We start from the raw sequence: 14,308 nt of genomic DNA on the forward strand, positions 1-14,308 counted from the left end.
AATGGAGAATGGAGATGTTACACTGAGTCCTGCCCAACTGGGTCAACCTCACTCTTCAAGAACGCAAGTCTCACCGCCTGCTTAGTTCATGGACTATAAAGTGCTACATGGTCTAATGTATAGGGGAAAACAAAGTAATATCAGTCCTATTTCAATCTGTTAGTAGGTCCATCTGTTCAATTTTCTTTCTTTCTTTTTCTTTGGTTTTTTTTTCTCTTTTACACTATTCTTTTTCTTGAATAAAGAGAAAAAATTCATTTTTATTTTCAATTTCTATTAAATATATTTTTCTTTAATTTTTTACTATAGTTTTCATTTTTATGTAAGTTTTCTCAAATTCTATTTTACTTCCATCATTTTATTTTAGTCTACTACAGTGTACTCACTTTTTCAAATTTTCAAATGATTTTTTTCTCTTTTTTCTTTTTTGTTTCTTTTCTTTTTCTTGAATACATAAAGAGAAAATTTCATTTTCATTTTTACTTCTTATTAAAAATGTTTTTGTTTAATTTGTTCCTACTATATTCTTTACTTTTGTGTAAATTTTTTCAAATTCCATTTTACTCCCATCATCTCATTTTAGCATACTTTACTGTATTCATTTTTTCAAATTCTCAAACGATTTCCTTCCCCTCACTTTTTTTCTCTAATCTGTCAAACCACTGTCAACACCCAGACCAAAACACACCTAGGATCTAGCATCATTTATTAGATGTGTGTGTGTTAATTTTTTAATTTTAATATTTTTAACTTTAATTTTTTATTTTAATTTTTCTACCTCATTAATTCATTTTCTCCATTCAAAATGACAAAATGAAGGAATTCACCCCAAAAGAAAGAGCATGAAGAAACAACAGCCAGGGATTTAACCAACACAGATACATGCAAATGTCTGAACTAGAATTTACAATCACGATAATAAGAATACTAGATGGAGTCAAAAATAGATTAGAATCCCTTTCCGTGGAGATAAAATGAGTAAAAAAAAAAAAAATAGAATGAAATTAAAAATGCTATAACTGAGCTGCAATCATGGATGGATGCAGTGGTGCCAAGGATGGATGAGGCAGAACAGAGAACCAGCGATACAGAAGACAAACTTACAGGGAATAATGAAGTAGAAAAAAAGAAGGAGATTAAGGCAGAAGAGTATGATTTAAGATTAGAGAAATCAGTGACTCATTAAAAAGTAACAACATCAGAATCATAGGGGTCCTAGAAGAGGAAGAGAAAGAAATAGCGGTAGAAGGGTTATGTGAGCAAATAATAGCAGAAAACTTTCCTAACCTGGGGAAAGACACAAACATCAAAATCCAGGAAGCACAGAGGACCCCCATTAGATTCAACAAAAACCGACCATCAAAAAGGCATATCATAGTCAAATTCACAAAATACTCAGGCAAGGAGAGAATCATGAAAGCAGCAAGGGAAAAAAAGTCCCTAACCTACAAGGGAAAAAGATCAGGTTTGCAGCAGACCTATCCACAGAAACTTGGCAGGCCAGAAAGGAGTGGCAGGATATATTCAATGTGTTGAATCAGAAAAACATGCAGCCAAGAATTCTTTATCCAGCAAGGCTGTCATTCAAAATAGAAGGAGAGATAAAAAGTTCCCCAGACAAACAAAAGTTAAAGGAGATTGTAACCACTAAACCAGCCCTGCAAGAAATTTTAAGGGGGACTCTCTGAGGGGAGAAAAGATGGGGAAAAAAACATAGATAGATGATAGATAGAGAAATAAATAAATAAATAAATAAATAAATAAATACCAAAAGCAACAAAGTTTAGAAAGGACCAGAAAACACCACCAGAAACTCCAACTCTACAAGCATCATAATGGCAATAAATTCATATATTTCAGTACTCATTCTAAACGTCAATGGACTCAATGCTCCAATCAAACGATATAGGGTAACAGAATGGATAATAAAACAAGATCCATCTATATGCTGTTTCCAAGACCCACTTTAGACCTAAAGACACCTTCAGATTGAAAATAAGGGGATGGAGAACCATCTATCATGCTAATGGTCAACAAAAAAAGCCAGAGTAGCCATACTTATATCAGACAATCTAGAATCTGCATCTAGAGATGCAGAAGGACATTATATCATAATCAAGGGGTCTATCCACCAAGAAGACCTAACAATTGTAAACATTTATGTGCCAAATGTGGAGGCACCCAAATATATAAATCAATGAATCACAAACATAAAGAAACTCATCAATAGTAATACCATAATAGTAGGAGACTTCAACACCCCACTCATAGCAATGGACAGATCGTGTAATCAAAAAATCAACAAGGAAACAATGGCTTTGAATGACACACTGGACCAGACGGACTTAACAGATATATTCAGAACATTTCTTCCCAAAGCAGTAGAATATACATTCTGCTCCAGTGCACTTGGAACTTTCTCCAGAATAGACCATATACTGGGACACAAATCAGCCCTAAGTAACTACAAAAAGATCGAGATCATATGGTGCATATTTTCAGACCACAATGCTATGAAACTTGAAATCAACCACAAGAAAAAATTTGGAAAGGTAACAAATACTTGGAGACTGAAGAACATCCTACTAAAGAATGAATGGGCTAACCAAGAAGTTAAAGAGGAAATTTAACAGTATATGGAAGTCAATGAAAATGATGACACCACCACCCAAAATCTCTGGGACGCAGCAAGGCGGTCATATGAGGAAAGTATATAGCAATCCAGGCCTTCCTAAAGAAGGAAGAAAGATCTCAGATACACAACCTAACCTTACGTCTTAAGGAGCTGGAAAATGAACAGCAAATAAAACCCCAAACGAGCAGAAGACAGGAAATAATAAAGATCAGAGCAGAAATTAATGCTATTGAAATCGAAAAAACAGTAGAACGGATCAGTGAAACCAGAAGCTGGTTCTTTTTTTTTTTTTTTTAATTTTTTTTTCCAGCGTTTATTTATTTTTGGGACAGAGAGAGACAGAGCATGAACGGGCGAGGGGCAGAGAGAGAGGGAGACACAGAATCGGAAACAGGCTCCAGGCTCCGGGCCATCAGCCCAGAGCCCGACGCGGGGCTCGAACTCACGGACCGCGAGATCGTGACCTGGCTGAAGTCGGACGCTTAACCGACTGCGCCACCCAGGCGCCCCAGAAGCTGGTTCTTTGAAAGAACTAACAAAATTGATAAGCCACTAGCCACTTTGATCAAAAAGAAAAAGGAAAGGACCCAAATAAATAAAATCAAGAATGAAAGAGGAGAGATCACAACCAACACAGCAGAAATAAAAACAATAATAAGAGAATATTATGAGCAATTATATGCCAATAAAATGGGCAATCTGGAAGAAATGTACAAATTCCTAGAAACATATACACTACTGAAACTGAAACAGTAAGAAATAGAAAATTTGAACAGACCCATAACCAGTAAGGAAATCGAATTAGTAATCAAAATTTTGCCAAAAAACAAGAGTCCAGGGCCAGATGGCTTTCCAGGGGAATTCTACCAAACATTTAAGAAAGAGTTAACACCTATTCTCTTGAAGCTCTTCCAAAAAATAGAAACAGAAGGAAAACTTCCAAACTCTTTCTATGAAGTCAGAATTACCTTGATTCCAAAACCAGACAGACACCCTGCTACAAAGGAGAACTATAGACCAATTTCCCTGATGAACATGGATGCAAAAATCCTCAACAAGGTATTCGCCAACCAGATACAACAATACATTTATTTTTTTTTTATTTTTTTCAACGTTTATTTATTTTTGGGACAGAGAGAGACAGAGCATGAACAGGGGAGGGGCAGACAGAGAGGGAGACACAGAATCGGAAACAGGCTCCAGGCTCTGAGCCATCAGCCCAGAGCCTGACGCGGGGCTCGAACCCACGGACCGCGAGATCGTGACCTGGCTGAAGTCGGACGCTTAACCGACTGCGCCACCCAGGCGCCCCTACAACAATACATTTAAAAAATATGTTCAGGGGCGCCTGGGTGGCGCAGTCGGTTAAGCATCCGACTTCAGCCAGGTCACGATCTCGCGGTCCGTGAGTTCGAGCCCCGCATCGGGCTCTGGGCTGATGGCTCAGAGCCTGGAGCCTGTTTCCGATTCTGTGTCTCCCTCTCTCTCTGCCTCTCACCCATTCATGCTCTGTCTCTCTCTGTCCCAAAAAATAAATAAATGTTGAAAAAAAAATTAAAAATATATATATATGTTCACCACGACCAAGTGGGATTTATACCTGGGGTGCGGGGCTGGTTCGATATTCACAAAACAATTAATGTGATTCATCACATCAATAAAAGAAAGGACAAAAACCATATGATCCTCTGAATAGATAAAGAGAAAGCTTTTAACAAAATACAGCATCCTTTCTTGATAAAACCCCTCAAGAAAGCAGGGATAGAAGGAGCATACCTCAAGATCATAAAAGCCATATATGAATGACCCAACGCTAATATCATCCTCAATGGGGAAAAACTGAGAACTTTCCCCTTAAGGTCAGGAACAAGACAGGGATGTCCACTCTCGCCACTGTTATTCAACATAGTATTGGAAGTCTTAGCCTCTGCAATCAGAAAACACAAAGAAATAAAAGGGTCCAAATCAGCCAGGAGGAGGCCAAACATCCACTCTTCGCAGATGACATGATACTCTATATGGAAAACCCAAAAGATTCCACCAAAAAACTGCTAGAACTGATTCATGAATTCATCAAAGTTGCAGGATATAAAATCAACGCACAGAAATTGGTTGCATTCCTATACACCAACAATGAAGCAACAGAAAGAGAAATCAAGGAATCGATCCCATTTACAGTTGCACAAAAAACCATAAAATACCTAGGAATAAATCTAACCAAAGAGGTGAAAAATCTATACACTGAAAGAAAGCTTATGAAAGAAATTGAAGAAGACACAAAGAAATGGAAAAGGATTCCATGCTCCTGCATACGAAGAACAAATATTGTTAAAATGTCGCTACTACCCAAAGCAATCTACATATTCAAGGCAATCCCTATCAAAATAATACTAGCATTCTTCACAGAGCTGGAACAAATAATCCTAAAATTTGTATGGAACCAGAAAGACTCCAAATAGCCAAAGCAATCTTGAAAAAGAAAACCAAAGCAGGAGGCATCACAATCCCAGACTTGAAGCTATACTACAAAGCTGTAATCATCAAGACAGTATGGTACTGGCACAAGAACGGACACTCAGATCAATGGAACAGAATAGAGAACCCAGAAATGGACCCACAAATGTATGGCCAACTAATCTCTGACAAAGCAGGAAAGAATATCCAAGGGAATAAAGACAGTCTCTTCAACAAGTGGGGCTGGGAAAACAGGAGAGTGGCATGCAGAAAAATGAACCTGGACCACTTTCTTACACCATACACAAAAATAAACTCAAAATGGATGAAAGACCTCAATGTAAGATAGAAAGCCATCAAAATCCTCGAGGAGAAAGCAGGCAAAAACCTCTTTGATCTTGGCTGCAGCAACTTCTTACTCAACACGTCTCTGGAGGCAAGGGAAACAAAAGCAAAAATGAACTACTGGGACCTTATCAAAATCAAAAGCTTCTGCACAGCGAAGGAAACAATCAGAAAAACTAAAAGGCAACCGACAGAAAGAGAGAAGATATTTGCAAACGACATATCAGATAAAGGGTTAGTATCCAAAATCTACAAAGAACTTATCAAACTCAACACCCAAAAAACAAATATCCAGTGAAGAAATGGGCAAAAGACATGAATAGACACTTCTCCAAAGAAGACATCCAGATGGCCAACCGACACATGAAAAAATGCTCAACATCACTCATCATCAGGGAAATACAAATCAAAACCACAATGAGGGGCGCCTGGGTGGCACAGTCGGTTAAGCGTCCGACTTCAGCCAGGTCACGATCTCGCGGTCCGTGAGTTCAAGCCCCGCGTCAGGCTCTTGGCTGATGGCTCAGAGCCTGGAGCCTGTTTCCGATTCTGTGTCTCCCTCTCTCTCTGCCCCTCCCCCGTTCATGCTCTGTCTCTCTCTGTCCCAAAAATAAATAAAAACGTTGAAAAAAAATTAAAAAAAAATCAAAACCACAATGAGATATCACCTTACACCTGTCAGAATGGCTAACATTAACAACTCAGGCAACAACAGATGTTGGCGAGGATGCGGAGAAAAAGGATCTCTTTTGCATTGTTGGTGGGAATGCAAGGTGGTGCAGCCACTCTAAAAATCAGTATTGAAGTTCCTCAAAAAACTAAAAATAGAACTACCCTATGACCCAGCAATTTCACTACTAGGCATTTATCCAAGAGATACAGGTGTGCTGTTTTGAAGGGACACATGAACCCCCATGTTTATAGCAGTACTATCAACAATAGCCCAATATGGAAAGAGCCCAATGTCCATCGATGGATAAATGGATAAAGAAGATGTGGTATATATGTACAATGGAGTATATATGTACAATGGAGCAATCAAAAAGAATGAAATCTTGCCATTTGCAACTACGTGGATGGAACTGGAGGGTATTACGCTAAGTGAAATTAGTCAGAGAAAGACAAAAATCATATGACTTCATTCATACGAGGACTTTAAGAGACAAAACAGATGAACATGAGGGAAGAAAAACAAAAATAATATAAAAACAGGGAGGGAGACAAAAGAGAAGAGACTCATAAATATGGAGAACAAACTGAGGGTTGCTGGAGGGGTTGTGGGAGGGGAAATGGGCTAAATGGGTAAGGGGCAGTAATGAATCTACTCCTGAAGTCATTGTTGCACTATATGCAAACTAATTTGGATGTAAATTTTAAAAAATAAAAAATAAAACAAGTTAATAAAAATAAAAAATAAATTTCCAAATGTTCATTGGTAGTATAGAAATGCAAATGATTTTTATATATTCATCTTGTAACCTAAGAACTTACTGAAATAGCTTATTTTTTAATATGAAATTTATTGTCAAATTGGTTTCCATACAACACCCAGTGCTCATCCCAGAAAGTGCCCTCCTCACTACCCATCACCCACCCTCCCCTCCCTCCCACCCTCCATCAACCCTCAGTTTGTTCTCAGTTTTTAAGAGTCTCATGTTTTGGCTCTCTCCCTCTCTAACCTCTTTTTTTTTTCTTCCCCTCCCCCATGGACTTCTGGTAAGATTCTCAGGATCCACATAAGAATGAAAACATATGGTATTTGTCTTTCTCTGTATGACTTAATGAAATAGCTTATTAATTATAGGAGCTTTTTTTGTAGATTCTTTAGGATTTTCCATGCAACATGTAATCCGCAAATAAGACAGTTTTATTTTTTTCCTTTCCACTTTGTATGCTTTTTTTCCCCTTTTTCTTGTCTTGTTGCACTGGTTACATCTGTCAGTACAAGGCTGAATAGGAGTGGTAAAAGTGAATATTCTTTTCTTTTCTTTTCTTTATTCATTTACTTACTTATGAAGGTGAATATTCTTATTTCCAATTTTAGGGGGGAAAAGTTCTCTTTTATTTTTTAGTGTGATGCTCGCTGTACTTTTTTTTACAAAACTCAAAAAATGTTAGTTCCTAGTTTGCTGAGAACTAAACATCATGAGTGAATGTTATATTTTGTCAAATTCTTTTTCTGTATCTATTAAGATTTTTTTTTTCTTCTTTAGTCTGCTGTTATGGTAAATTTCATTGATTGCTCTTTTTCTCAGAATAGCTTTTTTTAATTGAGATAAAATTTACATAACATAAAATTCACCATTTAAAATTTAGTTGTTTTTAGTTCATAAACTATGTTGTGTAACCATCAGCACTAATTCCAGAACATTTCCATCACTCCAGAAAGAAACCCTTTCTGTTAGCATCAACTCCAATTCCCTCTTTCCTCTTTTCCCTGGCAACGATTAATCTACTTTCTAGCTCTACGAATTTGTCTAAGTCAGACACTTCAGATGGATGAAATCATACAATATGTAGCCTTTTGTGGCAGGTTATTTTCACTTACCATAAAATTTTCAAGGTTTACCCATGTAGCATGTGTCAACACTTCATTCTTGTTATAACTAAATAGTATTTCATTGTATAGATGTACCACATTTTGTTTACCTCTTCAAAAGTTGATGAACATTTAGATTTTTTTCACCTTTTGACTATTATGAATAATGTTGCTATGAACAGTCGTGTTTTTATTTGAACATTTATTTTTGTTTGGGGGAAGCTATATATCTAATCTAGGAGGGGAATTTCTGGGTCATGTAGTAAACCTATATTTAACTTTTTGAGGAACTGCCAAACTGTATTCCAAAAAGATTCTATTATTTTACATGAGGGCTCCCATTTCCCCACATCCTCACCAATATTTGTTATTTTTTATTTTTTTAAATAGTCATTCTAGTGATATCTCTATTGTGGTTTTGATTTGTCTTTCACTAAAAACTAATAATGTTGAACATCTTTTCATGTGCCTATTGGCCATTTGTATATATCCTCTTTAGAGAAATGTTTGTCCAAATCTTATACCCACTTTTAAATTGCATGTTTTGTCTCTTTATTGTTGAGCTGTAAGAGTTCTTTATATATTCTAAATACCAGATCTTTATCAGATATATGGTTTATAAATAGTTTCTTCCATCCTTTTCATTTTCTTGATAGTGTCCTTTGATGCTCAAAAGTTTTCAATCTGATGAAGCCAAATTTATCTATTTTTTCTTTGTTTTATTGTTCTTGTGGTGTTATATCTAAGAAACCACTGCCAAATCTAAAATTACAAAAATTTACCCATGAGTCCTTCTAAGAAGTTTATAGCTTTAGTTCTTACATTTAGGTCTTTGATCTATTTTGAATTAATTTTTGTATATTTTGAGGTAGGAGATATCCAGTTATCCCAACACCATTTGTTGAAAAGATTATTTTTCCCTATTGAATGAACTTGGTACCTTTGTCAAAAATCAATTGATTATAGATGTATAGGTTTATTTCTGGACCCCTCGTCCTATTCCATTGACCTGTAGGTCTATCTTTACACTGATACCACACTGTCTTGATTATTGTAGATTGGTAGTAGGTTTTGACATTGGAAATTCTTCTTTTTCAAATATTTTGACTATTCTGGGTCCCTAGCATTTCCATGTCAGCTTGTCCATTTCTGGAACATTATTGAACAAGCCCTGCATTCATGGGATTAACTACACTTGATTGTGATGCATTATCATTTTTATAGATTTAAATTTTTATTAAATATTGGTCTGCAGTCAACAAAGTGTTTTAAACTGAAGATTGATATCAACAGTTTCTCATTTAGAAAGTTCACTCTCCCTCTATGGATTAAAGAGAGGAAACATAAGACTTTGGGAGACCCACAGGAACCTAAATCTAGGTCCACGGAAATGATGGCATGTACCAGGCTGATTTCATTAGAAATGGAGGGAGTGATAGATTTGACATTAATCTAGTTCTTCCCAGTGTTTTCACCCACACTCCCCAAACCCCAATACACACACTCTGAACTGTGTCTCATGCTCTCTCCTTCCTTTGGCCCTCTTCTTTCCACATTCTTCATTTCTCTAGTTCTTCCACATCAATTGTCACTTTCTCTAGGAAACTTTCCTTAACATCCTTGTGTGGATATCCCTCCCATTTACTCTCATAACACTCAGACTGTCCCAGTTTAGTATTCATCATCCTTGATTCTAATTTGCATGTGTAATGCCTGTGTATGGTAAAAGAGTTGACCATCCAGCCTTCTCCATGTAATTCTGGACCACACACACTTAAAACAGAGAAGTAGCATCACATTCACACTTGACTTCCTAGAATTCCCCTATGTATTGTCCCCCACCCTACCCCTTATATGTGTCAGGCACTGATGCCTATGTTTTATGTGTTGATAAAAACTATGAAAAGACCATATGAAGAATTTGACGATGGCAAAGAATTATGACAAGCTGTTCAGGTATCAGAGCAATCAGGTATCCACATATGATGCATTAATTGCAGACCAAAGTGAGCCAGTGATAAAAATGAAAGGAATACACACAGAACTACAGACACATGAGTGCAACCCTATTTCAGGAATTTTCAAGGATAATTTGAACTAGAAACTTTTGTGTCTCACACCACATATGATGCCACACATAAGATGCAACCACACTGCTTTTTCAGGGTGATATTCAAAATATTGAACTGCTAGGAGCACCGGGGTGACTCAGTGGGTTAAGGGTCCTACTTCGGCTCAGGTCACGATCTCATGGCTCATGAGTTTAAGCCCCACATCAGGCTCTGTGCTGACAGTGCAGAGCCTGGAGACTGCTTCAGATTCTGTGTCTCCCTCTCTCTCTCTCTCTCTGCCCCTCCCCCGCTCACACTCTGTCTCTCTCTCCTTTTCAAAAATAAATAAACATTTTAAAAAATCAAAATATTGAACTGTTAGGATTGCTCAGGCACTGACTATGGGCTTAGATGAAGTAGGTCCAAAAGCTCCCCTGAGATGCCCTGTCTCACCTCATAGTTGTTGAATCATGGGGAAGTTCAAAGAATAATGAGGAAGAGACCAGAGTGCAAGGGAGGGGGAAGAAAGCATTAATCTAAGGAAAGCATCTATTGATTGACACATATGGAATTATTTCCATATTCTAATAACTAATATGGCTATACTGGTTGTGTACTGGTTAAATACCAGCTCTTTGCACAGGGAGACTCACAGAAAGCTCTGCACAAGTCAAGTGTCATTATTTATTGTAGTTAGAAAAGTGAAAACACAGCATTCTCAAATACAAAGCTTATTCTTGTGACTGTCCAGCTCAAAGACCTCTGAAAGCTCCTTTACAAAACTCTGATACACATAGCACCTGGTGATGCCCATACTGGAATGTCAAGCCCCCAAGTGCCTCTGTTTGCACATTTATGCTCCACATACTCTGCACTTACCTGGCTACCCTTGATAACAGTGTTGGTCTCCCAGGTACCAGCATTCTCTCTAAACATCACCACCAGGCCAGTGTGCTGATATCGAGGTGCCCCAAGAACCAGATTTTGCACCCTGCTCCTCCATATGACTTCGGCAGCATAACCTGAAGATGGTGATCTGAGAGGATAAGTGCTTTCCTTCACAGACTCAGCCCCCTCTAGGAGATCTATCCTTAGAGTAGGGGCACTGCAGTAGCCCCATGCTTAGTAGGTTGGGATAACTGGACCCTGCACTATATCCCCCTTTTTTAACATAACTAAAATGAAATTTTGAAATTTCTGTCTTTAAATTTATTCCAAGGGCCTTTGAAAGATCCAGTGATGTCTATGCTAGTTGAGGTATGCCCTATCAAGACCCCTTCTTAGAGTTACCCTGCCGTCTCCACTTACCCAAGTAAGCATCATTCATGTCTGAATCTACCCTGGTTGTGTTGATGAAGGTGAATTTGTCCTTTGACACATACAGAAAAGCTCCACCAGCCCAGTCAAAGCTTCCCACAGCACCTAGCAAGAGATCATTCTGGGAAAGAAGGTAGAACAAGATTGAGCAACATACAGCTTCAGTGCAATCCTTATCAAAATTTCAATGGCATTTTTCATGGAAATAGAACAAACAATCCTAAATTTGTATGGAACTACAAAAGACCCCAAATAGCCAAAGCAATTCTGAGAAAGAAGAACAAAGCTGGAGGCATCATGTTTTCTGATTTCAAACTATATTGCAAAATTATAGTAATCAAAACAGTATCATATTGGCATAAATACAAACATATAGATAAATATAGCAGAATACATAGACAGCCCAGAAATAAACCCATACATATACGGTCAATTAATTTACAACAAAAGATTCAAGAATATGCAATGGGGAAAAGACAGTCTCTCAATAAATGGGATTGGGAAAAGTGAAAAGTCTCATGCAAAAGAATGAAACTGAACCACTCTCTCACATCACTTACAAAAATCAATTCAAAATGGACCATAAGACCGTAAACCATAACACTCCAAGAATAAAACTGGTGGTAAGCAACTTTACATTGATCGTGGCAAGGATTTTTTGGGGTTTGACACCAAAAGCAAAGGCAACAAAAACAAAAATAAACAAATAGGACTACATCAAGCTAAAAATCTTCTGCACAACAAAAGAAACCATCAACAAAGTGAAAAGGTAACCTACAGAATTGGAGAAAATATTTGTGCATCATATCTCTGGTAAGGGGTTGATATATACAAAATATATAAAGAACTCCTACAACTCAATAGCAAAAAATTTCTGATTAAAAATGGGCAGGGGATCTGAATAGACACTTTTCCAAAGAAGATATACAGATGGCCAGTGCTCAACATCACTAATCATCAGGGAAATGCAAATCAAAACCACAATGAGATGTCACCTCACACCTGTTAGAATGACTGTCATGAAAAAGAAAAGAAAGAAATGAAGGAAATGAAAACACTAACTCAAAAAGATATCTGCACCCCATGTTCACTGAAGCATTATTTACAATAACCAAGACATGGAAATAATCTAAGTGTCCACTGAAGCACAGATAAAGAAAATGTTATATATAATACAATGGAATATTAACCAGCCATAAAAAAGAAGGAAATACTGCCATTTGTAACATGTATGGACCTTGAGGGCATTATGCTAAGCAAAACAAGTCAGAGAAAGACAAATATGGTATGATCTCACGTATATATGGAATCTAAAACAAAACAAAAACTGAACTCATAGATGCAGAGAACAAATTGGTGGTAGCCAAAGGCAATTTGTTGGGAAGGTAGGCAAAATGGGTGATGGTGGTCAAAAGGTACAAATTTCCAGTTATAAAATAAAGTCTGGGGTATAATGTACACCCTGGTAAGTATAGTTAATAACACTGTATTGGTATTTTAAATTTGCTAAGAATATAAATCTTAAAGTTTTCATCACAAGAAAAATAAATTTTTTACCTAAATGTGTGATGGATATTAATCAGACTTATTGTGTTGATCATTTCACAATACATGCATACATCAAATCATTATGTTGTATACCTAAAGATAATACCATATGTCCACTATATCTCATTTAAAAAAAAAAAAAAGGTCTGATAAGGAAAAGAAAAGGGACCACTGCTCCCCATCAAAGACATGCCTCCCAACAAGTACCAATTGCAGATAAAAGCCACCATACCCTTGCACCTCTTCTCCCCCTTCTTCTTGCCCCATCACAATTTAATAAAGGACCACTTACAGAGGTGATGGCAGCACTGAAGCCTTCCTGAGACATCTCATGTTCAAAGGAGCTGGTACTTCCTGTCTGAGTACCTGTGAGGAGGAGCACTTTCTACATTAAAGAAAGAAGAAGATCTGGGAACTCAAATGTTATGTTGACCAGACAAAAAGAGAGTCATATGGGAGCTATGTTGCACTAGAAAGCATGTACTCCTTTTAAAGAGAAGGTGGCAATTTGGTCCCACCTTCTTTTTGCCAAGTAGGAATGCAGTCTAACCTTCCAACTTTTCAAGAGAAACCATAAATCCAGATTGTGTATGAACCTTTCCCTAATTTTTGAATTAATTTATTCAATAAACATTTATTGAGAACTCTCTATGTACCAGGCACTATTCTAGACACTGGAAATACAGCAGTGACTCAAACAGACAAATGTTGGTAGCATATCTAAATTTTTTGAAAAATACTATCTGAGATTTGGCTCCCTTATCCTCCAATTTTTCAGCCTATAGCCAAGGCTTACAAAGTAAATATAAAGTCTACATTCTTTGATTTCAAAGGAAATGACCAAGTGAGGCCAGAGTTGCTGGGAACTAGAGGAAATGGAGAAAGAGTTAATGCTGAGAGGATATCAAGGGTTAAGAGGTTCTAGCTACTAAAGAGGAAATGCATGTTTGGAGATAAGGAGCTGCCTCTGGAGCTGCTACAGGAATATAGAACCTTAGCTTACCCTCAATTGCAAAGATCTTTTCCTGAAGCTGGTTTTGAATGGTCTTCAGAGCTTCAAAGTTATTCACCCGGAACACATAATCACGAGGAGGCTTTGATGCAATGGTATTAAGCTCTTCACGAGTTTTTGGACTGTTGAAAGCAGCTCCCACCTGTTATCAAGGAATAGAGGCCAAGTCAGACATCATCTGGGGGTATCAGTCTCATCCAGCAAAGAAAATTCTGTGGGAAAAGAATCTGAAACAATATCTGTCAGATGAAGAAATGCACCAGAATAGGGACAGGGCTACCAAGTATAGTAGGGCAGGTTATGCACTGCACATAACATTCTGTCAAGGGAGAAATTAGCTTTTGGTCCTTTTGCTGTGCTATGCCTCCTGGTATGGAGCTGACCTCTCCCCAGAGTAAAGGGAGTCT

General features: G+C 37.4%; 1 protein-coding gene across 9 annotated transcripts in view; it reads right to left on the reverse strand.

The window, feature by feature from the left end:
• Positions 1 to 14,308, reverse strand: part of ITGAM (integrin subunit alpha M) — a 44,710-nt gene that overhangs the window by 15,267 nt on the left and 15,135 nt on the right. For 8 of the 9 annotated variants that reach the window (XM_086692314.1, XM_086692317.1, XM_086692313.1 and 5 more), the window contains exons 9-12: positions 13,893 to 14,043; positions 13,182 to 13,255; positions 11,333 to 11,462; positions 10,904 to 11,046 (exon numbers count right to left, since the gene is read on the reverse strand). In XM_086692314.1, coding sequence (XP_086548440.1) covers positions 10,904 to 11,046; positions 11,333 to 11,462; positions 13,182 to 13,255; positions 13,893 to 14,043 — 498 coding nt within the window. The remainder of the gene's footprint in view (positions 1 to 10,903; positions 11,047 to 11,332; positions 11,463 to 13,181; positions 13,256 to 13,892; positions 14,044 to 14,308) is intronic. The other variant, XM_086692318.1, reaches the window with a different exon arrangement.

The sequence above is a fragment of the Puma concolor genome, chromosome E3 (assembly GCF_028749965.1).
Source record: "Puma concolor isolate L17-30 chromosome E3, mPumCon1.1.hap2, whole genome shotgun sequence".
NCBI classification, from domain to species: domain Eukaryota; kingdom Metazoa; phylum Chordata; class Mammalia; order Carnivora; family Felidae; genus Puma; species Puma concolor.